Source organism: Lonchura striata, chromosome 7, assembly GCF_050655825.1.
Source record: "Lonchura striata isolate lonStrDom1 chromosome 7, ASM5065582v1, whole genome shotgun sequence".
In the NCBI taxonomy this organism is placed as follows: domain Eukaryota; kingdom Metazoa; phylum Chordata; class Aves; order Passeriformes; family Estrildidae; genus Lonchura; species Lonchura striata.
In genome coordinates, this window is record NC_140709.1 from 24,723,566 (window position 1) to 24,747,690 (window position 24,125).

General features: G+C 44.6%; 2 protein-coding genes across 2 annotated transcripts; one reads left to right on the forward strand and one right to left on the reverse strand.

Moving 5' to 3' along the window:
• Positions 1-47: 47 nt before the first annotated feature.
• On the reverse strand, positions 48-6,806 carry LOC110471090 (alpha-aspartyl dipeptidase). The gene is made up of 8 exons (XM_021531341.4): positions 6,650-6,806; positions 6,480-6,568; positions 5,258-5,332; positions 4,634-4,713; positions 3,106-3,279; positions 1,646-1,705; positions 819-901; positions 48-270 (listed from the first exon to the last, which is right to left on the reverse strand). Exons 1-8 carry the CDS (start codon positions 6,748-6,750, stop codon positions 192-194), a joined length of 741 nt encoding a protein of 246 aa, XP_021387016.1. The 5' UTR covers positions 6,751-6,806; the 3' UTR covers positions 48-191.
• Positions 6,807-6,853: 47 nt separating this feature from the next.
• On the forward strand, positions 6,854-22,217 carry CYP20A1 (cytochrome P450 family 20 subfamily A member 1). Its single transcript, XM_021531339.4, has 13 exons — positions 6,854-6,939; positions 7,656-7,705; positions 7,790-7,956; positions 12,804-12,949; positions 13,588-13,755; positions 14,442-14,520; positions 16,125-16,240; positions 16,655-16,709; positions 18,113-18,233; positions 19,102-19,213; positions 19,804-19,868; positions 21,607-21,696; positions 21,864-22,217. The coding sequence occupies exons 1-13, from the start codon at positions 6,868-6,870 to the stop codon at positions 22,012-22,014; spliced, it is 1,392 nt and encodes a 463-aa protein (XP_021387014.1). The 5' UTR covers positions 6,854-6,867; the 3' UTR covers positions 22,015-22,217.
• Positions 22,218-24,125: the final 1,908 nt, after the last annotated feature.

Genomic DNA, 24,125 nt, shown 5'->3' on the forward strand with positions numbered 1-24,125 from the left:
TGCAATAAAAAGTGTCTTTTCTGGGAAGGAAGTGTTCGAGACATGCATCGGGGTGAGGACAAGAGCCCACTAATGCATATTTCTTTATTTATGAAGCTGAAGTTCCCCACCCACCCTGAGATGACAGCCATCTCTTTCCTTTTTCCTCATTGTCTTCCCCACATATAACTTTTGCTGCAGAATATGGAAGGCTATGGATTCAGGGGATTGCTGTCAGTCAGGAGGAAACTGAAATCTGTTCCAGGCTCATGTTCAGTTGGTTTCTTACCCCTGCAAACAAGAGAAACCATGCTGTGAGCTTTAATGGGGAGGTGGGACTACTCTGCTTCTATCTGTTACTAAGGATAGATCAAGGCACCTTTATTCTGAACAAGCTAAGTTTTGACTCCATCATGTGACATGCATTTTAGATTTGTTAATAAAGTCCATGTAATTCTAGGTATGGATTCCCTTGTTCTGGAGTTCAGTGCATTAGGGCCAAACTGGCTATGATTTCTAGTCTATTATTTCCCTGGCTTTCAATAAAGGAGCTGACTATTGGGGCTCTTTCTGTGAAAGGTAACTAGAATTTGGAAACATAAGCAGCAATGGATGCAGTGCCAAAGCATGCACTGGGTTAATCAGACATCCTCTGGAGTGCCGTCATACTGCTGGCTCCTTTGGAGCATTAAACAATACTCACATTTTCCCCAAAGAGAAATGGAACCAAGGGATTAAGTAACTTCTGATGAGGGAGACAGGCAGCATGTGCCAGGAGTCTAAGAGAAGCCTCTCTTCCTTTGTCTGAAGGAGGATATCAATTCAAGTGATGCATTTACCTCAAAAACAGACGCGCTCCTGTCACTCCTTGCAGCGTGGCTTTATCTCCTTCCACTAACAGCATCGTCCCTTCCCGCAAGCCCTGGTGGATGTGGAAACATTTAAAATTATTTTCAAGCTATGTGAAAGGGTAGAATGCCGTCACAAGCAGGCCAGTCTCAGTGGCTCCATGACTACAGACTAAACCTTCTTGCCTACCTAACAAAAAGGTAAAGACAAAAATAGGTGAGTTATATTGTTTTAGAAGTTGATTTTCTTGTTTATTTCAGTTTTCACTCTTAAAGGAGAAATCACTAAGGAAGAGAGGAAACTGGTTTTTCCCACAGTTATTCTTAGATCCAGTTTGGGCTGAGCAACAGCCAGCTGGGTTTGTTAGTGCACAAACTTTATATCACAAGATCAAACACAGGGACAGGAAACAGAGGTCCCACTTCCCCAGACAGACATAATGAAATTACGTATACACTACTGAATGTGCAAATTCAGAAACTGCATTACAGAAGTTAAGAGTATCTGCAAAAAGATTAAGGGGAGTTTTGTACCATCTGCATGCACACTACCCCCAACACCCAGTATATGGTGGCCAGTGACTGGGAAGATCAGAGCTGCGTAGTTGAGCAACGCTAACAGGAGCATGCATTTAATTGGCCCTAATCCACATTTTCTACAATGAGCAATATCCAAGGCTCAAGCTCTTAGCAAGAATACAATTAGCATTCCAGTCCATGGTTTTGTATGTCTTGACAGGCGAGGAACCCACACTGAGAGCTAGCATGAATGCATTTAAAATGTTTATTGTGCTACAGCTTCCTGATGGAGAGCTCACCAGAACTGGAGGGGTGTTTGGTTCTTCATGATACTGGCGGATTCTTTCTTCTCTTGTCTCCTGCAATAATGAGCACAGATTTAGCTTCCCAGACCATAAGGTAGGACTTGGAGCTATCCAGGCAACATGACACCAAACAATTTCCTAACAAAGCAGGCACTTCCCCTCAAGCAGACTGGTATGGCAGGATTGACTCTATTTAATAGATATGTGTTTTACCCTTGGTCACTAGCAGCAATTTACTGCAGGTTGATCAAACAGAACTCGCATAATCCCAACCCTGAAAAGCCTTAAAACTTGCTTCCACTCAATCAATTTTATAAAATTAGTACTATCTGTGTGCAGAGATAGTACTAATACTACCAGGAAGGTGGTAGAAGCAAATGCCTGAGGTGGCACCTTTGTGAAAGAGAGTAGTGAATCATGGATTTTTAGTGATTTAAGTATTTGCTTGTTTATCTTCAAGTAGGTATTACATTGAACAATTTCGTTCTGTCAGTAGCTCTGTCATGTTTCCTGCGGTTTGCTGCTGAACTGAGCAACGGTGAAGAAAAACACAGGAACACAGCAGGGACTTGTTACACAGGGCTTCCAGCCTCTTTGGAGAGAAAGGGAAGTTATTTATAAGAAGACTGCCTGCTTATCTAGTGACAAGCTGATTAAATGAATACCTACAACTTCATCTAAATTCTAGAAGCACACCCATCTCTTCACCCATCTAGAAGCATCCACCATCTCTTCATTGTTCCCTAACTCTTAATATTTCCTCTAACCATGCAATATTGATTACAAGGAGGAAAGTATTTAGATTGCTAAAAGATGCACCACACAGATTGCTCCCTGAGGAATTAGCTGACATGCTATTTCAAGAAGGAGCTCCTCCCCACTGTATGGAAATGTGTCTCTGTGCTTGATGACTGAAGTGTTTTTCTTTCAGCTATACTAGTGCATATGCTTGCTTTGTACTGGACATTACAAGCTGTCCCTGCAAGGACACCAGTGCCCAGGTATTTTCTTACACAACTGTATCAATCTCAAGATCTCCCTGTTCTGATAATTTCTTCAGACCTTTAGGTATTTAAGCCTCTTAATCTATGTTTAAGTTAGGTCTTCCCAAGTAGCAGGTAAGATAGAACTTTCCAGAAGCACAGTACTTTGCATTTTAACATTTCATGTTTATCTTTTTTAATCCCCTCATTTCATGCCAGATATCAAGCAGTATTTCAGACATTGCAGAGCTTCTGTTTGTGAAAAAGATTTTGTTCAGTAATACTGTTGCCAACCCCTCTTCCCAAGTTAAGTTTTAGGAGAAGTGAAGTGTTACTACCTCATTGGCATTTCCAGTTTCTCTAGGGAGCAGCTGTTTGACATTCTGTAGCTTTGTAAGGCCTCAAAAATGCACACTGTTTTTACTCCTCCACACACTGATTACTGTGTTAGTTCTGGTGTGCTTTACTTACACCCATGTGAGTTGTTTTAATGTCTGGGTCCAGGTAGTGGGGGTTAATATTAAAAGGAACTAATCCTAGAGCCTGCAGGGAGGGTGGATAAACAATTGGCATGTCATTGGTGGTATTGATGCTGACAGTAGCAACATTGGTTCCTGCGCTGGATCCCATGTAAGGAATCCCATCCTGAAAGACAAAAGCAACAATCAATCTGCATTATCACAACTAGGAACTCGGTTTTATAGCATCTCCTATAAATCCCAGAAACCCATCAGTCAGATCAGACTTAGTCCTTCCAGCTTCTCTCACTGGAAACTCACCTCTAACTTTACAGGTGAAAAGCAGAACAAGAAGGTTCTAAGCAGGCAGAAACCTCTGTGTCAGAGAACTGCTGCCTGCCTTGTACTTAAAACTCTGTGACCCCCCAAGAGAGAATCTACGAGGCTGTCAGTGCATGTTGGACTTTGCTATTAAGAGGAGAGACTTTGCCTCTATTGCAGTTACAGGAAATAACTGAACTGGCTTTTATCTAGCTTCTGGGGGGAATAGGCCATTGAAAGCTCAGTGCAACGTAGTCACAGCATCAGCTTACCAGTACAAGACCAGTTCAGCACTGTTCAGCTATTAGTACTGAGTACTGTGCTGTACAGAGAAGAATGCCACATAAATATGCAACTATACAGGTAATGCTGAACAATTTGTAAAAATAGAGCTGGCTTGAGACAACTGGTGGTAATTTAACCAAGTAGTTATCCAGACAACTGAAATTTGGACATTTTCTGGCTTTCATTCCCACAATAGATGTTGAATTTCTATATATTAAGATAAGCCTAGCTAACCTTTATTCTTGGCAGCTGGCCATACTGTGGCTTATGTATAAATCTGCATAAAGTCATTTGCAATTCTACATTGCTAGGGAACACGTTGCTTCTCTTCTCCTCCAGAGATGGTGTATCTTTGCTGTGCCTTTTGAGATTCACCAACTAGATTGGTGCTGCTGACCAGAGGGGCTTAATGGCACTGACACCTCTCAGTTCCAATGAGATTAAAAAAAAAAAAATTACATAATTTCTAACATCAACAGGACACTGTCTGAAAGGCATGTATGGATCCAAGTTTATCACCACTTTATTAGCAAACAACCTGCAACATGAACACATATCAACGAGATATGAAGTGGACATCTCAAGCTGAAAAACAGGGTTTCTGGACATAGATTAAATCCTGCACTGGTCTTTTGACTAGTATTTTGAGGGATTTACTTCTAGGGTTCTGTGTAGAATTGTACATCCCAAGGTCTTGCAACCCAGCATCTAGAAAACAGCTCTAGGAAGACAGACTGCTGACCTTAAGTCTTTTCAATGACTCAATGACAGCCTTATTTGGCCATGGTTTTCAGTTCACCAGGCTGTTTGAGATGGCTCGACATCTGAAGTATATTAGAGATAAAAATGCAGAATCAGCTTGGATTTGTCTGAACAAATCCACACTTGCCATTCCACACAGCCATTCCACGCTTGGCCACAATCTGTAATTTTACCTCAAGCACTCTCTTCCTGATCTCATGTATCAGACTGTTGTCATAAAGAGCTTTCAGGAGACGGAATGTGTTCCCACCTCCTGCAGAAAGAAAGTTCAGCTCATTTAACATGCTTTCACCATCAGTTTTAATTTAAACCTTTACAAACCCGGCAGGTGCAATGAGTTCTATGCTCTTTTCAGGGCAGTATCCTGCTTTGAGAAGCAGTAAAACCAGAAGCTTCAGGGGAATGGTCACTGGACAGGCCATGGGCATGCCCTGAGTCATCCTTGTAAGGCTGCTGCTGTCTGACAGTGACATCTCTTCCAATACCCAGGACCATGGTATTAGGACTAGAACTCTTGGGCTTGCTAAAGTGATGATACAGATGTTATGATCATGTTTTTACACTGAGGTACTGTTCAAAATAATAATTTGGAATTTACTGGAGATGAAGTTTCATTAATAAATCTACTTCCCAGCCTACCACTAAATATAGGGTCTTAGGGGTCCCAGTTACTGTCTTCTGTAGTTTCTAATTACTAGGTCTAAGTGCTTAATTGTTGGTCTCCAGTGCCACCTCTGTGCAGGACTAATCCAGTGCCCTATATAAACTTTCACTGGGGAATAAGAAGTAAAACTTACCAATAAATATTGCTTCAGATTTCCTTACAGCTTCCACTGGATCACCAGATTCATGAATGCTGTCCAGCCCATAACCTTAAATGAAAAAGTATTTACCTTTGCCATGTCAGTTTGGTGGAAGAATGGGATATGTTCAATCCCTCCCTGCCCACCTCCTCCAACCCTGAGCCAAATGTCTCAATCAGGGAAATTTCAGAGAACGCTACAATGTAAGAGTGTACATCCTACATTAGTGCAGGGCTTCAACATCCAGCTGTACAAAAGGAAATATTTGTTTTGTAGAAATATGTATTCAGTATCTAGAAGCAGAGCATTTCACTCAGGTGCAGGCCGAATCACAATATCCTGTTGAGCATTACCAGGTAACTAGAAAATGAGGGAAAAGCTGTTAGTCCTCAGCTTGGCTGTGCTGAAGTCTGACAGGATGTGCTGGTTCTAGCATTGCTTGTGCAAATACCTGATCTGAGTATTGTTTTTTTTAGAAATGTCTGACTTTGATAGATTTGCCTTGCTGGGGTTCACTGAAGTATTGAGAGAGACAAAAGAACAAAAGCATTTGATAACAGCAATCTTCCTCAAGTCATGGAGTAAAATGTGCTGCCCAGGGAAGTGAGTACTGATTATTACTACACTAACGGGTCCAAAGTTACCCTTAATAGTGAGAGATACTAGGTTGAGTTCCTGCTGTAGACTGCTCTGCAGAGATCTTTGCTCCAAGCAAAGTTCACCTGCTGTCCATCATGGAACTATCTGGCTCCTTGAGATGCTTTAAGTAATAGTCTTCCCTTAAAACCAGTGGCTTGAACAGAGGTTTAAGATATATGGGAAGAAATGTTCCCTCATGTGATTAAGAAGGATAAAAAGATGCCACTTAATAGTTAGGGAAAAAAATCTTCCTCCCTGGAGTGAGAAGTGTTTGCTGCAGGATTTCTTCTGGAGGCCTCTAAAACATCTCCTTCCAGGCAGAAGTCCGCAGCCGGCTGCTGCTGCTCCCTGCCCTTGCTGCCCGTACGGCAGCAGTCCATCCCAGCCCATCCCAGCCCAGTCCATCCCAGTCCATCCCATCCCATCCCATCCCAGTCCATCCCAGCCCATCCCAGCCCAGTCCATCCCATCCCATCCCAGTCCAGCCCAGCCCAGCCCGCTGCCCGCGGGCCGCAGCGTGGCCGTCCCGGTGCGCTCCGTGCCCGCAGCCGGCCCCGCAGCCCCGGGCCAGCCTTACCCAGGCTTTCAAACTTCTCCCTGGCCGTGCGGGCGTAGGCGTCGCGGTCGTGCAGGGCGTAGGGGATGAACAGCACCCGCTTCACCTTCCTGGGAGAGAAGAGGGGAGAGCGCGGTCGGCGCGGCGGCGGCGGGGGCCGGGCGCGCTCCCGCGGCGCTGGCGGCGCTTACTGCCCGAGGAAGCTCTGGATGTGCTGCTGGCAGTGGCCCAGGTACCCCCCTCCGTGCAGGGTGGAGTTGGAGATCAGCAGCAGGCGCCGCGGGCCCCCCATGCCGAGCCCCGCCGAGCCGAGCCCCGCTCCCAGCCCAGCCTGGTCCGCCCCTTCCTGCCCCGCCGGCGGCCCCGGGGTGGGGCCGAGCCGCCGCCGCTCCGCCGCCCCGGCCTGGCCATGCTGGACTTCGCCATCTTCGCCGTCACTTTCCTGCTCATCCTCGTGGGCGCCGTGCTCTACCTGTACCCGGTAATGCTGCCGCCGGTGGGACGGGGGGCCCGGCCCGGCCAGGCCCCCGGTGCAGGCGGGCGGAGAGCGAGCGGCCGCGGGGCCGAGGCAGCCCCGGGCCCGCCTCACGGCCCCGGGCCCGGCGGTGCCCCCGGCCCGGCGGTGCCCCCGGCCCGCCTCACGGCCCCGGGCCCGGCGGTGCCCCCGGCCCGGCGGTGCCCCCGGCCCGCCTCACGGCCCTGGGCCCGGCGGTGCCCCCGTTCTGGCGGTGCCCCCGGCCCGGGCCCGTTCGGGACGTGGCAGACGCCAGCGGGAGAAGCTGCCGGGCAGGGCGTTCCCGGCACCGCGCAGCCCCGGCACTGCTCCCGCCTTACGTGCTCCAGAGTGAACCCCGCTTGCCAAAGCCGCGATCATCTGCTCGCCTTGCCTTCGTGCAGGCCTCCAGGGCAAATCAGTGTGTGGTACCCTACATTGTAAACTTGACCCTGAAAATCTTTACGCAGACAAATTTCATCAAACCAGATGAATAATCCTGGTTTAGCCAGTAGCACCAGGCACACAGTTGAGGTTTATCGGCTTAGCAGGTTTAAAGCTTGCAGATGTAGCATACCCAGCTCCTGTTCCCTGTTTGGAAGTAGTGTAGTAGTATTGGTGTGGAAAATTCACCTTCCAGAAAGCTGTGGGACCTGTATAAAATCTGAAGTTCCTGTAGATTTATGCATTTCTTTTTACTCTAGGCATCTAGGCAAGCATCTGGTATCCCTGGGCTGGCTCCAACTGACGAAAAGTAAGTGGTTTTTGTCCCACATTGATGAAGTTCAGCATTGGCAGAGGATGCTATTCATGACCAGATACCCTCTGTGTTTCTCAGGGATGGCAATCTGCCAGATATCATTGTCAGCAGCAGTTTACATGAGTTTCTTGTGAACCTTCATGAGAAATATGGGCCACTGGTCTCCTTCTGGTTTGGAAGGCGTCTTGTTGTCAGCCTCGGCTCCATCGATCTCCTGAAACAACATGTTAACCCCAACCGGTTGTGTAAGTGTCTTTTATTTGTCTTTTGAGTCCATTTGTTCTGGCCTCACTGGGCATCAAAGTGTCAAAGGAAGTTGGGGTTTCATTCTACATTGAAAAAAAAATGAGACTTTCTAGCTGACATGGTGGTTCAGATATGACTTTGGTCCTGCTTACTGGACTTGAGTATCAGTGACCAAGGGTTACTCCTGTCCAGTGGCCATCAAGAAATCAGTATGCTTGTGTCTTTTACCATCTCTCTACATGCAGACATTCAGGAAAAGCATCATGCTCATTAGTCACTTGATAGAGCAAGGTGAACATCCTGTAGCCACTTGGCATACGTTTTTAAAGCAGTTTGAAATACAGTTTAGGATGGTAAACTTTGCTAAATCAAGTCTGAAAGCAGCTCTGCTTGTTTGTGATAACTGCCTTGTATGGTTCAGCATGGAGGTTTTTCAAACTATTATTAGGAAAAGTTCCTTACCTTTCATGTTTCTTTGGGTGCATAGAGTTTTGTGGTGAAAACCTTGAATGATCTTCCACTCTTGGAAGTGGATGGTGGTGCTGGTAGCTGAGTTGACCATCTTAGTCATAGGAGAGTATTTTAATTTATGGCTTAAACCTCTTAGGGGGGCATTTTGCTTCCTAAAGGTTATCACACTTGATAAGTTGGTGTTTGAGTTTAATCTCTTGCTTTGCCAGCTTTTATCTTACGAGATGTGCAGAGGTGCACACCTCTGACCTGATCCTATAGGCTGTCTTTAGGCACAGGCAGATAGCTCAGCTCACTTCATGCTGGGGTCGTGAGGGGTAAGCTTCATGTACAGTTGCCTAACAGAATCAAAAAAAGAAATGGTGACAATCTGGGAAAGGAGTGGGAGTTAACAAGTATCAGCAAGACACGGTGGATAACGATGACACTCCAGAAGGTGGAAAACCACCCTGAAAGATCTGAATGCTCTCAAGTATGTTTGGGGAAAATTAAGCAGACAGTCACTTTCCCAAAGCTCAGAGAAATGGTGACAGGCCCCTGCACAGGCAAGTTCTCATAAATGTTCTGAATTTGGGAGGATCTGAGTATTGGAGAGAGAGAAATACGATGCCTGGACTTAAGTGCAGGAAATTAGGTGACCCAGGCAGCTACAGATTAGCCTAGTATCCTGCTATGCCAAGGGCTAAACATATTTTTTTAAGGATGTGGGAAAAATGGGAAATGCACGTTGTACTTTGGTAATTAAATTTTTAGAAAAGTCAAGTGATAAAACTCTGTGTCAGGGATTCAGTTCAGAATTTCCTTGGATACTAGTAAATACTGGACTGCTACTTGAAAGGGGGATCAATGCTATATTGTCTTGGAAAAGTGCAATGCAGTGTTGGGGACATGAAATACTCCGTCTTATGTTACTGTCCTATCCTGATGGCATTATTCTGGAAGCCTTTGTCGGTACAGGGCAGCAGAGTGAGATGAATATCCCTCAGGGATAGCTGATATCCCACCCCTCAGGGCTGGGATAGCAGGAACAGGAACAGGAGGAGAAAAAGTGGGCTGCATGAATTGCCTGTGGGATGACATAGCCCTCTGAAAAAAAGGATATATTGAGTCATGGATTTTCTGTAAAGAGAGGACTTTTGCACAAAATGAGCATGAGTCAGACCTGGAGTTCTGTGTGTGGCTCTGACCTCTATACTCAGGTATGATTTTGAATAAAGCAAGTGCAAATACAGGCTGCCAGTGCTCTCAGAGGAGTGGGAAGCCTGTTGTACAGGAGAAGCCAGGGAAAGTGTATTCAGCCCAGACAAAGAAAGAGCTTCTGAAGGGATACTCATAAAGGCAACAAGCTTGAAGCAAGGAGGGTTCTTATGATCTCAGAGCTGGAAGAGCAGCAGTATTAGTTGTATCACTGCTTTCCTTTTAGAACTGATGCTTGCCAGAAGTTCTCAAACTTTATTAGAGGTGAGGAGTCTTACAGGCTGTATTTCCTGAAGCACTGATGTATAGACTGAGTTGATTAGCTGTAATTGAGTAGCTGTAGCCATTCCTGTACCCTTTCTTGGTGAGTGGGAGCAGAGGTTGTAGTAGGTCTCAGCCACAAAGTGGCTCTGGGCAGCTTGAAGTTTTATTGGAGATATGCTCTTGCCCATATCTCTTCTGTGCACACAGTGCTGTGGGATAGGAGACAGCCCACAGTGGACTGCATTATATCCAACTCCTGACTCTTCATCCCCACTTGAAAACCCATGCTATGTGACTGTTCCTCAGTCAGCTGGAGTGCCTGAGGCCACCATCCATCTTCATGGATACCTGACTTTTTGGGCTGAGATAGAGGATTTGGCTCCAAGCGTCAAAGGTTCCTTTCATCTCATATGTGTGTCACAGGTATTGCCAAACTTCTTGGAGAGAGAGAGGTACAGATAATACATTTCTCATCAAAGCCTTGAAGCTGGACTAATTGGATTTGTAGTTATAAATATTTCCAATGCCAGGAGACTCTTTTTCCTTAGGCTTCAAGCACTGTTTGAAATTGGTATGTTTTCATGACCTCTTAAAGCTTGGTTGAGATTCATTTGCAAGGGAAATTCAAAGGAAGTAAAACTTTGCAGCTGGTACTGGTGATTCCCCCAAGTGGCTCTGGGGAAGCAGTTCAGGCCTACAAACAATGTGGATGTGAAGAGGGTGGACTAATTGAGAATTGCCAGGAGTTGGGGGTTCAGAGACCAACATGGAAAATTCTCCTGAGTTGATGTTGCTTTTTGAGTTGGGGCAATGAACCTGAATCACACTGAATGCTGGAGATGGAGCTATGGGTCCTGGCCGGTCTGAGCAGACCTCATTGCTGTTGTGTGAGCATTTTACTGTGCAGGTTCAGAGGTCCTTTCTGTCTCTGGTGTTCAGTTGTGCTCAATCTCAGATAGATCTTTTCACTGTATTTATTTGCAGTGGTGTCCAGGGCAGCACTGTGAGGTTTTTGGGATGGGGAGATTTCCATGTAAGTGAAAAGAACAGTTGAAATTTTGGTATGTGTCACTAGGAGGGGTGAAAATGTAACCCTGGAGATGTTTTCAAGACAAGGCCGAAGGATGAAGTCTGTGCAAGTGCTGGCAGAACAGAGCTCTCTCCAGAAGCAGTTTGTGCCTTGTGGAGTCACTAGCCTCCCACAGCTGTGCAGAAATAGCCTTTTCCCAAACAGCAGGAGGCAGAGCCAGCCCTCAGCAAAAGGGCCTGGGCTCTGCAGCCCTGAATGAACAGCAGTGAGTCTGTATTGGTGATGTGGGATTGCCAGTTTAGTCTAGGGACATTGGGAGAAAAAAACCCAGAGCCCATGGCTAATCCAGCAGTTTACTTTCATATGCAGCAGGAAAACTTTGCAGTTTCAGCAGGCAAAGCATCCTCCAGCCTCTCTAGATGCTTCTGCTTGCTCGATTTTCTGTGTGGGCTTTGCCACCTGCCATGTGTCTTCCTGGCTGCCCAGTATTGTGCCTGGCTGTGCCAGTGCCAGTCAGCAGGGATCTGTGGCATGAATAGCAGCTCCATGACAAAGTACCTTGGAGGAGGAATTGTCAGCAGCAGCTCGAGGCACATAACAGCCCGTGCCACGTGGAGAGCCACAGGTACTATCTGCTCTGCCAAAAGACACATGCTCATGCTCCTTGTCATTCAAAGTGGGAAAGAGGGTGAGATGCAGAGCTTAAAAACATTGGAAGGGAAAAGATGTGAGAGAAAAACATTTGGGAAAGATTACCATATTCATGCCTCTGGCCTCGTTAGCTGCTTTTATGTCTTTAGGTTGTAAGTCCTCTGCAAGTGGGAATTTTCTCCTCTTGTAGGTTTGCCTGGTAGTATAATAAGGCCTCATTCTCTTTGGGGAATCCTAGATACATCCACAGCTGGTAAAGTCATGTGTCTAGCCCAGCCTTGATGTTTTCTGATGCCTCAGAGGTTTCACTCTCCATCTGGGAGAAATAACAGACTATGATAAACAGCGACAATATCCTTCTTGAAAACCCTGATTGCTGTTTCCAAATAGCTCCTTAAAGACTCTGTCAGTTCCACAAGACACACTAAAAGGTTTACAGAAAGGGAAAAACATATGCCATGCTGTATTGCGCAGTTTTGCATTGGCACCTAATATCCTTCAACAAATTTATTAACTAGAGGTCCTTGGTGGTGAAATTCAGAGTTAAGATGATTAGCAGTAGAAGCATTCTGTAGCTTAGCAGGTTATGGTTTTCTGTAGGAGCTTCAGAGCTTCTGGAGGCAGCCCTGGTAGACAGGTAGGTGCTAGTTTGGGAAGAGCTCCTCAACAGGGAACTCAGTGCCCAAAAGAGAAGTCATGCAGGAGCAGCAGGGTATCAAACAAGGTTTGCTGGGTCTGTGACGCAAAGGAAGGAGTGCCCAGAGCAACCTCTGGCTAAGTCTGTCATGAGCTGGTATGTCCTGAGTGCATAGCCACGTTCAGGGCAGGAGGGCACATCAGGTGTGTAGGGGAATGTGCTAAAGACACTGCAGGTCAGGCTGGAGGAGAAGGGGAAAGACCATGCCACATTCACTCTTGTCACCAAGTCGATGGCATAACTATCTGGGAACTGGCAAAGAGGGAACAAGCTCTGAAGGCATTTTTACTAAAGAGTTACTTGGTAGAGCCAGCAGGCAAACTTTGCATGGGCAGCAGTTAGCCCTAAAGACTTGTGAGGTAGCAGCCCACACTGAGCAAGAGAAACTTGACACCTCAAAGACACTGTTGTAGGGGAAGGAGCCACAGAACTTTGCTCGCTGCCCAGAAGTAGCAGGATCTAATTAAACAGGCTGCTGCTTTAATCAGCCCTGTGTAGTGTGACTTTTGAACAGTGTTTCCTCTGTTTGCTTTCAGTGGATCCCTTTGAGACAATGCTGAAATCCCTCTTGAGGTACCAGTCCAGCCTGAATGGGGATACAGGAGAGAGCCACATGAGGAGAAAACTGTATGAGAATGGTGTGACCAAGTCCTTGCAAAGTAATGTTGCTCTCATCCAGAAGGTAACTGCCTTTGTACAGCAGAGAAGCCCTGTGTGGCTCACAGAGGAAGGTTTAGTGAGAATGATCACTAGGATAAAGAACCTGCATTCAAGTTCATGCTGGGGCTATAAGCATTCTGAGATAGCAAACAACCTATGCCTTTCATGGTGTGAATGTTTGTGTTCTCTTAGCTCCAGTGGGCTGGGGGGAGGGCTGAGCGTGCTTAATTTTTATGCCAAGATACCAGATGCAATTAAAGATGTTGCAGCACCTGGATTCTAGATATATTTCCCAGGATAGGAGGATGGAGCAAGGAACCAGCTTTTGGAGTCACAAAGAGGTGATGTTGATTTAATCCAGCAGCCGCAATATGATGTTTTCCTGTTCTGTATTAAAGGGTTTAAGGTTTCTTTTATGATAGAGGGAACAAGAGAAGAGGGTAGGGTTGCCACGTCAGGGGAGAACAGTGAAAGAAGCAGAAGACTGGAGGCTAAAATGTTACTGTTTAACAATTGGAAGAAACCTGGAAAGAGTTTAGCATTATTCCATAACCATGAAAGTGTGGTCTGCCTTAGGAAGTGGGTGGGAATGTGTCCAGGGTGTGTTTGGTAAATAGACTGCTGGTGTTACTGCTAACTAATGGTTCATTCCCTCTCAAGCTGTCAGAAGAGCTGCTGGCCAAATGGCTGTCTCTCCCTGAGGCACAACATGTGCCACTCTGCCAGCACATGCTGGGCTTTGCCATGAAGTCTGTCACACAGACAGCTATGGGCAGCAGCTTTGAAGATGACCGGGAAGTCATCCGATTCCGCAGGCACCATGATGCAGTAAGTGTCCTGAAGAGCCAGGAAATCTACTATTAAATTTTTCCAAACTGAAAACAGAGTTTGAATCTGTGTACAGTTTAGTACAAGCTACTGCTGAGACTTTAAAGTATGAGCTTGAGGGGTCTGTCTCACTTGTCCCAAGCTGAAGCTGTTAGAAAGATCCTACTGCTGATCCTGCTGTCATTAGTCTGAGGTGTTTCTAAAGGATCCATGGGGATCAGGAGCCCAAATCCAATGGCAGTTAGGAGGTCTTTGGCACCTAAGTCAGTTAAACTCTGTTGGGACTGCCAGTGGACTTTCTCCCTTTCAAAGATCTTCTGAAGGCTCTGTGACATTGTGGAGAAAGGAAAATCTGTGGAGATCTCACCTGTACATCCCCCCTACATGTGGGAATGTTAAACATGCTGGTGATAGGGTGGGAAAGAAACAGTTCCATCTCCCATTTAAGATTCCCATAGCTTTTTTTCCTACAGTTGTAATTACAGTTTTTTAATTTCAGTTTAATTCCAGCTAGCATAGACATAATGTCTGAAATAGGATGTGATGTCATAAAGAGACCAGTTCCATATTGACAGGAAGTCCTGATTTTATTTGGTGTTTTCATTTTCCTGAGTAGGGAAGAATAGAATAGTCCCATTAGTCTCAGTCTATGGTAAGTGATGGTGCTGTTCTTTCTGTCCTTCCAGATATGGTCAGAGATTGGAAAAGGTTTCTTGGATGGGTCTCTTGACAAAAACATGACTAGGAAGAAGCACTATGAAGATGGTAGGTTTCTTCCAAAATTAGGGATTTCCTCCTATTCTGATTAATACTTAGGAGTTAGCTAGCGCATTTTTCCAGTTGTTTTGGCTTCTCTTCAGAGTTGCTCATCATGCCACAAGCTACGAGATACACTGTGCTTACTCTCAGATTAGATCATTGTTTTGGAGTTGAGTAGCAAGCTGCCTTTATGTGAGAAGTTCTAGGACTAGAATTCCAGTTCCAGGTTCAGTTCTAGGGTCTGTCTAGTCTGCAGAGTGATAGAGTGGAAGAATCAGGGTGTGCTTCCTCCCTTACTGTTCTGTTCCCTAGTGTCCACTTTTGACCTCTCTTGGAGGCAAGCAGCTGTGCTAGGTGGAGACAGATGGAGCCTCTGGATTTGGCCCATATGGGCATTCAGATGTTGCACCATCTGGGGCCTGTACTGCCAGACAGCCACTCACAGGCTGGAAAACACAAGTACAGAGGTGCTGCTCTGTTGGATACACCCATCAGATAGCCTCTGATGTGCTCTTACAAGATAACATGATTTTCAGGTATGTTACAGCAGTACTTTTGTTCCTAATATATTTTATAGTAAGTTATTGCAATTTTAGATTGTCTTATCTTTTTTGTTCTTAATAATTAAACCATTTCGGTATTGATCGATAAGACATTGAACTAAAGTAGATTGTATCTGGAACTAAAGTTTTGCTTGTAAATCTTCCAAGCCCAGTGTTTCCTTCTTTATGCTTCTGGTTCTGTGGATTTCAGAGCATGAGGACAACTTCTGCCCCATTGAAATGGGTTCCTCCCATGGTCACTCTCTTCCTGAGTTGTAGTATGATGATGTATGAGGACACAATTTCACAAACTCCGGATAGTAAGCCATGGTGTCTGAGTGATGCTGGCCTCCCTGTGCAGAGAGGAGGAAGGAAGGTATTCTAAGACAAAGGAACTGAAGTGGGCCTTGATAAATGGAGTTTTGTACCCAAATTCTACTCCATGTTTCTTGGATAGTCCTCAATAGGTCATTTAAGCCAGACAGGCAATGGTGTCTAGGTCCCTAACTCCCACGGCAGTCATCAGGAGGTAGGCACTCACGTATCTTCAGATATGTGGACTCTGTGCCAAAACATGTGTCTCTCCATTCCTCTCTGTCTGCAGACTCTTTAGCACAGAGCCATCTTCCTGCTCCCTGCCTGTAGAGCCCCTGGCCAAAGGGGCTCCATCAGTCCTGGTGCTGTAGTAATTGTGACTCTGCAGGCCATATAACCAGAGTTATGTGCCTCATACCTGTTTTCATGGGGGCTGATGAAAATACATTCTCTGGTGGTTTGACAGTGTTACTTGTCTTCCCCTTCTGTGATTTCAGCTCACAGAGTATACACCTTGGTTATACCTGTAAGGATGGCTTTTTATAGGCAACCTCTGTTATTTGGTTCCTGCATTTTCAGCTAAACTGGGGATACTGACTTCCAAATTGACAGTAACATGTAACAGAGGCTGCTTCTGTAAGTGAGCCCAGCAGGGACAGCTGGTCTGAAAATCTGCTTGGGAAGATGAATTTGCTTCTCTGCAGCACCAGGATGACCAGGTTTTAAAATAAGCATTTCTTTTTTCTTCTAAAGCTCTGGTGGAGATGGAATCCATCTTAAGGAAGGTTACGAAGGAGCGCCGAGGCAGATCATTCAACAGGCATGTCTTTATAGACACCTTGCTGCAGGGGAGCCTGAGTGACCAGCAGGTCTGTGCAGCTGTTACCTCCTTACACAGTAATGCAGTTTTGCCAGATGGGCAATTCATTACATTGTAGCCTTTGATTAATATAAGTTCTTGCATCTTAGCTTAGCTTCTTTACCAAAGCAGGGCTTCTGCTTCGTTTTTTCTATTCCTGCAATGTTTGATTTCATTAGACTTCGGTAGATTTCCTTGCCACTGCTTCATAGCTATTTTTATAAACCAAAAATATGTTAATATTAAGCTTGGCACGTGCAATTCTATTGGAACTTCTAAAGAGAGTTCAGTATATGTCTTCTAGATGCATTTCCTGCTCTCTGCACTAAAGGGATTTAATGTGCTTGAGTGGAGAGTGTGGCACTTCTTTATTCTCTTTACAGTCTTATGAACTTCATTCCGTGAAGTAGATTTTCTTTCCTAGATTCTGGAAGATACAATGATTTTCTCTTTGGCAGGATGTGTAATCACCGCTAACTGTAAGTACAGTAACTGTAGGTAGCTTCCCATCCTTACACTCAGCTGCCAAAAACTGTGTGTGATGACATGAGACTTAACCTAGGCTAATAAAAAATTGCATTAATCATTCTTTCTCCTGAGCTACAGATATAGAAGAAGCAGCTAATTTTTACATCAGACTGTTGACACAGCCTCACAGTTAGTGAGCTGAACCTAAGCTGTGTTTGACAACCTTTCCAGTCTTATGGTGAACCTGAGAATCTGTCCCCATTGCTTTTTGCTTACATTCTTAACCCCAGACAACTAATGCTAAATTTGATGAAGAAAAACACCAAAATAAATAACCTGCAAAGATCATGTTGTAAAATAGGTTCAGGCACATAGGAAGAAAGAGTGCTAGTTTCTGTCTGGGTGCTTTGAATTTCTGAAGGATTGGTGTGTTCCATGTATGGAGGACTTTCAAAGAAGCTACTCTGGGATTTATGCAAAGATTATGAAAAAAACCCAAACAAATAAAAATACAAACTGAAGCTGTGTAAAATACCTTATGATAAAGGGATGATTATCTGTCTTTGTACCTCAGCCAATGGGGCTGGGACTCCAAAGAAAACCTCTAAGATGCATATAGGTGTTAAAGAATGGGAAGTTAATCAGATAACTATGGTAATACTCTCTCCAGAGAATATTCTCTCCAGGTACTCTAGGAAGACTGTAATTTTAAGGGGGCTTGAATCCACATGGATTCACAGAATCACAGAATATTCTGATCTGGAAGGATCATCAAGTCCAAGATTCCAGATAGTTCTCATGAATAGATATTTTTGAGAGCTAGAAACATTTCCTTATAGCTTTAGGGAAACTGCATCCTACACACTTATTTCTTATGCAAGTTTTTTTTTTCTCACTGCTATTGAAGATAATCTCAAATACCTCAAAAAGTAGATGTAGGGGGACAAGTGCTGGCCAGCATCTGCAGAGAGCTCCCTTCAGGAGCCCCAGGCATTGGCTATCTGGAGCATTTGCTTGAGATGTGCTAGGGAAGACCCCCAAATAAGGGAATTTTCTAAAGCTTTGAATAAACCAGCCTTTCATTTGCATGCTTGGTGTAATAGCCCTGATTCCCCTGGGTTAGTTGGGCTGTGTGGTCTCTTTGCCAGAGCTATGGGGCTGAGTGCTTTAGTGTCCTGCAAAGCTCCTTATAGTATCAGAAAGAGAATTGTAGCTTGCAGAGCCTCTTGTTACACAGGAGTTCAGCCTCTGTTCCTACCACTGAATACAGAATAATCACAGCCTGCTGTGAACAGTGGCCACCTTGTTTTTAGGCCAAAAAATAATGTTGAAAATATAGGAAGTGAGAAAACTGAATGCCATTTTTAAAGGTTTAAATTTTCTGGGTCTAGTCCTGTCTTGATTCCTTCCCCAGTGTGCACCTGGGCAGTCTATTTCCTCACAACTTCAGAAGATGTTCAGCAGAATCTCTACAAGGAGATGGACCGTGTTCTGGGGAAGGGACCAATCACACATGAAAAAGTGGAGCAGCTCAGGTGGGTCCTATAGAAGGAGTGCAGAGGAAGGCTGTGTCATGTGGTGGGGACAGGTGTTTCATGTGGAATCTGATGCCTAGCCTGCACTAGGCCAGGAGAAGGCATCCAAAAGCTGCTTGCTCCCTTTTTTCTTTCTGTAAGTAATCATACCACAGGATGACTTGCAGAGTAGAGTGAATCTGCTGGCACTGCAGACGTAGGGACCAAGGTGCTCACTTTAGGGTGTCTCTAGGCAACCCTTTAGGTTCACTAGCAGAGAAGAAGCACAGAATCAGTGCCCTGGGCTGCCAGGCCAAAATTTTTGCTCACTGTCTTGTTTGGTTTCTCTCCTGGTTTTCCAGAGCAGTAGAAGTAATCAGTCATTTTTGTGGTTGGATATAGAGCTATTTAGAGATAAAGTATGGACCAATCTTTTCAAAGGGCAGCAAGTAATGATGACTGGTCAACAGTGTGCCTTTATATTTTCTGCATTTGTTAATGTTGGTGCAACCAAGTGCATTTTGTATTTGGACTAGTGTTAGGGTTTCAGTGAGGGAATATCAAGTGTGTGGTTTTCTTGCTGCTTCTTGTATGAGTGAGAGGTACAGGAAAAGGGCTGGTGCGTTTATGCATTTTAGTAGATTTAGTTGGGTTTAAAGTCTGAAAGAAGAGGGATTCCAATAACCTATAAAAGCTGTTAATGAGATTTAATGCTTCTTACAAAGATGTTGGGAATCCTTGCCAGGAAAAAAAAAAAAAGTGCCTCTAAATAATTGCCAGAAAAAAAAAAGAAGTGCCTCTAAATAAAGCAGTTGACTCTGCTCTGCTTGTTGCCACAAGGATGTGGACAAGCTTCTCTCTGAGACTAACCAAGGGTTACTGGTTGCAGGTACTGTCGGCAAGTCCTGTGTGAGACGGTGCGGACAGCAAAGCTCACTCCCATTGCTGCACAGCTGCAGGAGCTCGAGGGCAGAGTCGACCAACACACTATCCCCAAAGAGGTAAGGCAGTGCTGGGAGCTCTAGGCCACTCTCCTTTCCTGTTGGGAAATTTGCTGTTTCCTCTTCTTCCAGACCAGGAGTGAGGCAGGAGTACCGTTTCTTCAGTGTTGAACCTGAGCAGGTGCTCTGCCATCTGAAAGTACAATTTAGCTCAAAGTTTGCCTGCAGTTCCTCTGTGGGAGGGACTCTGCAATTTCACGTTCTCTTGCTGAGCAGATTTGCTTCTGCTTCTTGGATAAGTAAGCTTTTGAATGGGCCTATGAACTTAGTTATGCATAAAAGAGCATTGTTTCAGGCTTCATAATATCACCTTCCTTTCTTGAGAGTGAAGTAGTGCATACATACATCTCTGCAAGCGTAGAAAAATGGGGTCACACCCTCTGTAACCATGAACAATTGCAGTGAGAAGTTAAAATCCTAACATCTGGGCATGGATTATGAAAATCTGTAGATGAATATGGCATAATTCTATTTTTAATCCAACTAAATATGAGTAGTCTACAGAATAATTATCATCCAGCAGAGCTATTGAGAGGTGTCTTTATTTATGCATTTCCTCCCGCATTGACATGTTGTTATTCTTTTTGCAGACACTTGTGCTTTATGCTCTTGGTGTGATGCTGCAGGACAGCTCATCTTGGCCATCACCATACAAGTATGTAGAATTGACCTAAATTGCAACCAATTCCTTTGCTTTGTTAAATTAGATCTTGCAGCACAGCCTTTTGTGCTGCAGGGCCTGCCTTAAGCACATTCTGGAGATGAAAGAGAGTCTGTAAGAAAATCAGTTTATGAAAGTCTGAGTTTGTCTCCATGGGCATGGCTATGGGGCAGTTAAAGTCAGGTTCCTCCAATGCTCCAGTCTGTGTGTGTGCATGGATATGTTAGGGTTTAGTACAAACTTTTTTGTGCATATACACAGAGCTTCCCTGGCTAATGCTGGTAACTTCTGTTAAAGGTTTTCTGTGAAACAGTGACTTGAATGGCTTTGGAATCACTGCTCCATCATCATGAAATGATGCAAGGGAGGAAATGGCAGTCTGAAGTTGTGGGTTTTTAGGATGAAGAGAGATGCTGCCTCAATATTTCAGTCTGTCTGTGAAAACTGGATCTAGGCCAGTGTTTTGGAGGTTAAAGAAAGAAATGACTGTAGCTTCCTGTGGCCTCCAGGTGGCAAATATTAACCTGTATCTGATTTACTTCACTTGGGCTACAAAAAATGTGGGTCAGTTATTCTAGACAGAGAGAACAGACAGCTGAGATTTAGGAGAAAGAACAGAGCCTTTAGAATTGCACTTGTCCTCTCCTGCAATTACACTTTTTAGAAGGGGGTCAGGCATTGATACACCAGTCTATGAGCACCTTGGCAGGGATTGCCTCCCAAGATAGGTCATAACTGTGTTCAGGTTTGCTGAGACCCCGTGGGACCAAGAATGAGGACTGCTATGGACATTGTATGTTTGTTTCAGGGAGGCTGGGCTTGAGGTTTAGCTTGAGGTAGATGAAGATTTCCATGACAAAAGTTGGAGACCATCTCTGTGTGATCCTTTCACCCACCTACTACACAAAAACACTGTTTGCTCTCCCTGCTTTTTTGCTAGGTAGGTGCAGTTTCTCTCCTATTACAAAATCTATAATTTTCACTTTAGTTCAGGGGAAATATAAGCTTGATGCTGCTTTTCCCAAGCATCAGAACCTACATGCCCTTTTACCTTGTTAGAAGCAGACCTTGGATGTTTGAGCACGAAGGTTTGAAAGAACCATCTTCTGTCCATCAAATTTTGTGTTTGAATATTTAAATTGAATGTTATTTTATTAGTTTCCCTTGTTTTAACTCATGCCAGCCCTGGATAATAGCTTTCTCACAGTCTCTTCCATCCTAAAGCTGGAAACCACATTTCTCACTTCAGTGAGTCACTGGCTTCCCTCCCCCAGCACATACACATACACACACCAGCTGCTTGAAGAGAATGGTGAGGGGCAAGGAGAAAAGGGAAATATTTTTGGAAGTGAAAAAGGAAGGTACTCAGAGAGGCAGAGAGAGGGAGAGGGAGAGAGAGAAATAAGATTGGGTGTGCCCTGGAGAGGAATAGAGGGCAGCTAACAGCATCAGCTCAGCTGTGTACTGCACATTAGTTCCAGCTCTGTTTCACACTACCTCAGTTTGTCAGCATTTTGGCCAAGATGGGACACAGCTGACCAGCTGGGAACATTGATGGAATGGATGCACAGTTGCCTTCATACATTTGTGTGGAATGACACAGAGAGTACAAATTAGTGAGATTCTCTATTTCATTTCTGGTCTTTTACTTGGGGGTGTGTGTGTGTGCATGTTTCTGGGGAAAGGATGCTGTGCCTGCTCAGAAAACCCTAATGTGTTTCATCTTTTGTAGGTTTGATCCAGACAGATTCAATGAGGAATTAGCCATGAAAAACCTCTCCTTGTTGGGTTTCTCAGGAAGCCAGGAGTGCCCAGAGTTGAGGTGAGCATAGGGAAGGAGATCTTAATGACTCTGTGGCAGACAGGAGAGAAGGTCCTTCCAGCATCTTGGTGTTACTGCTGGGACGACCTGTCCAAGCTGGCTGTTGTCCTTTGGCAAATTTACATCATAGCAAGGTTTATATTTTTTTCTCCTTATTCTTCCCTCAGGTTTGCCTACATGGTGGCCACAGTTCTGCTGAGTGTCCTGGTAAGGAAGCTGTATCTCCACCCAGTGAAAGGACAAGTCATGGAGGCAAAATATGAACTGGTAACCTCACCAAAGGAGGAAGCCTGGATAACGGTGTCTAAGAGAAGCTAAGAGCAAGCAAAACAAGGGTTTAAAAGTGCCAGCTGTGAAGTTCTGACTGAGGGTCTTAAGGAGAATCATATTGGCACCATGCTTACCCAGCCAAGGAATTTTATATCCAGATTTTTTTACCTTGCATATTCTTAACCTCATGCCTATCTTGGGTATTTTCTCTAATTCAACCAGTAATCATATTAAAGTAGATTTAATCTTTATGTTTCTTTTATATTTGCTTTTGGATCTCTGGCTAAATCTTTGCAAAGGAAGCAACAAAACCTTGCAGTGGTGTATGGATGAACTACTGAATGTCAGCTAGTCGAAGACCAGAGCTCTGGTTAACCCAGCCTCTTTCCAATAGCAGCCAGAGCTGGGTAAGAGTGCCCCTTTTATCCAGTGGAATGCTTCTTCTGAATCCCAGCTATATAAGACCTTGGAGACACAAGGACAAAGGCTTTCGCTATATATAGGTATTTTTATTCAAAGTGTCTTTCCCTCCCTTGAGCTATATCTGTCAGGAAGAACAGATATATCCTGTGAGCAGTATGTGTGAGTGTGAGAAAGAGAGAAATAAACTGGGGTGAGAATAGCACCACTAGTTCTCATGCTGTGTAATCTTGCCATGCTGTGGGGTTGCAAGAAAAAGGATGATTGAGAAATGCTAGTAAACCAAGAGGAATAAAATTGATTTGTCCTCTTAAAAAACAGAAGCATCAGTAATAATATGATGAAATGAAATAATAAAACCACAGAACAAAGCCCCAATAAAGGGAGTCTCTAACCTGACAATTTTGAGGGCAGTGTCTAATCCAATCAACAGAAATTGACAGATGCTTGCAATTTATTCAGCATGAGACTCATCATGCAAGTACTGGAGAGTGCTGATTTCATAGGGCTCTAGATTAATGTTGTACTTAATAACTTAAAAGCCTTTGAAAGAATCCTTTTCCTCTTTCAAAATGTATGCTCCCCAAAGAAGCACCAAATGTTGCATATTCACTTGCTTTTTCCTGCTTCTTCCTTTCTTTTTTTGGCAATCAAAGGATATCTCCATTCAGAGCCCCGCTGAACGGATTGCAAGGCAGGAACCTCCTACCCCATCATGGCATTGGAGTAATTGCCATCTGCCTTACTGTTCATGTTGTGCTTCTTCCCTGTCTTTTACATTTTTCTCTTTATCTGATCTTCATAAGTCTTTCCTCCATACACCTGTCTTCTCTGTTAGCTCCAGTTCCTAGCCCCCTTCCCACCCAGCAGCTGTGTGGTCGTAGGTGAGGGGTTTCTCAGCTGTGTCTGCTTAAGTTGTACACAGCTCCTGTGCACCACAGAGCAGGCCAAGAGTGTGTGCCTCCCATTAGAGCTACTTTTTACTGCTTGTGCAGAGTACATGTAACTGGTAACTGCAGTTCTTTTTTCTACAGATATACCTTCCAGGTTAGGAAATCTGCTGCACTTTTAAAAAGAGGTGTGTGTGAGGTGTGCCAGCCTGAATGCAATCCTGTCAGCACTTATGGGGTTTAACAGCTGATGCCATCCTCTGTGGGCACCAGACAAAGAAAATTCTGCTCTTGGGTTTAACATGCCATCTCTGCTTTTGATGGAGCTGTAGAGATTCAGATGCCCCCCAGTGTAGCTTCTGTTGGGGTAAAATGATACAGAGATGTTGGGCAGAAAAGGGAGAGTTGTGCAGTTCAGCTTCCTGTCTTTCTTGAATTGATTTTTATAATGATCTGCAAGAAAACTCTTGCTAATCTGACCTCCACTAAAGGTTGGTCATGTCCCCAGATGGCAATTCATGGTAGGCTTTGCTTCACTGCTTATGCAAAAAGGCCTGTTTTTCTTGAAGGTTGCAGTTCCTAAACCTGGAGAAATCAGTGTGGTAAAGAATTTTCATTTTAAAACATCCTTGGATGTGCAGAGGAAGCAAAAAGAAGATTAAGCTACTGCCTTCTTTGGAAAATACAGTAGGATAGCACTGTCCCTGCTAGGAACTGAACAAGGAATATAACTGGGTGGTGAAGATCTGCTTTAGGAGTGAATCTTTCAAACACTAGAAAAGCTTCCCAAGACTAAGTTCTGTGTCTTGCTGGAGCTATCAAGCCCTTTCCCCAGTTACAGGAATCAAA

Coding starts and splice junctions, on each gene's coding strand:
- LOC110471090 (XM_021531341.4), bottom strand. CDS start 6,750: ATGGGGGGCCCGCGGCGCCTGCTGCTGATCTCCAACTCCACCCTGCAC. Junction 6,569..6,649: donor ATCCAGAGCTTCCTCGGGCA/GTAAGCGCCGCC, acceptor CTTCTCTCCCAG/GAAGGTGAAGCGGGTGCTGT. Junction 3,280..4,633: donor TCAGGAAGAGAGTGCTTGAG/GTAAAATTACAG, acceptor TTTGTCTTTCAG/GATGGGATTCCTTACATGGG.
- CYP20A1 (XM_021531339.4), top strand. CDS start 6,868: ATGCTGGACTTCGCCATCTTCGCCGTCACTTTCCTGCTCATCCTCGTG. Junction 19,214..19,803: donor AACACACTATCCCCAAAGAG/GTAAGGCAGTGC, acceptor TTCTTTTTGCAG/ACACTTGTGCTTTATGCTCT. Junction 21,697..21,863: donor CAGGAGTGCCCAGAGTTGAG/GTGAGCATAGGG, acceptor TTCTTCCCTCAG/GTTTGCCTACATGGTGGCCA.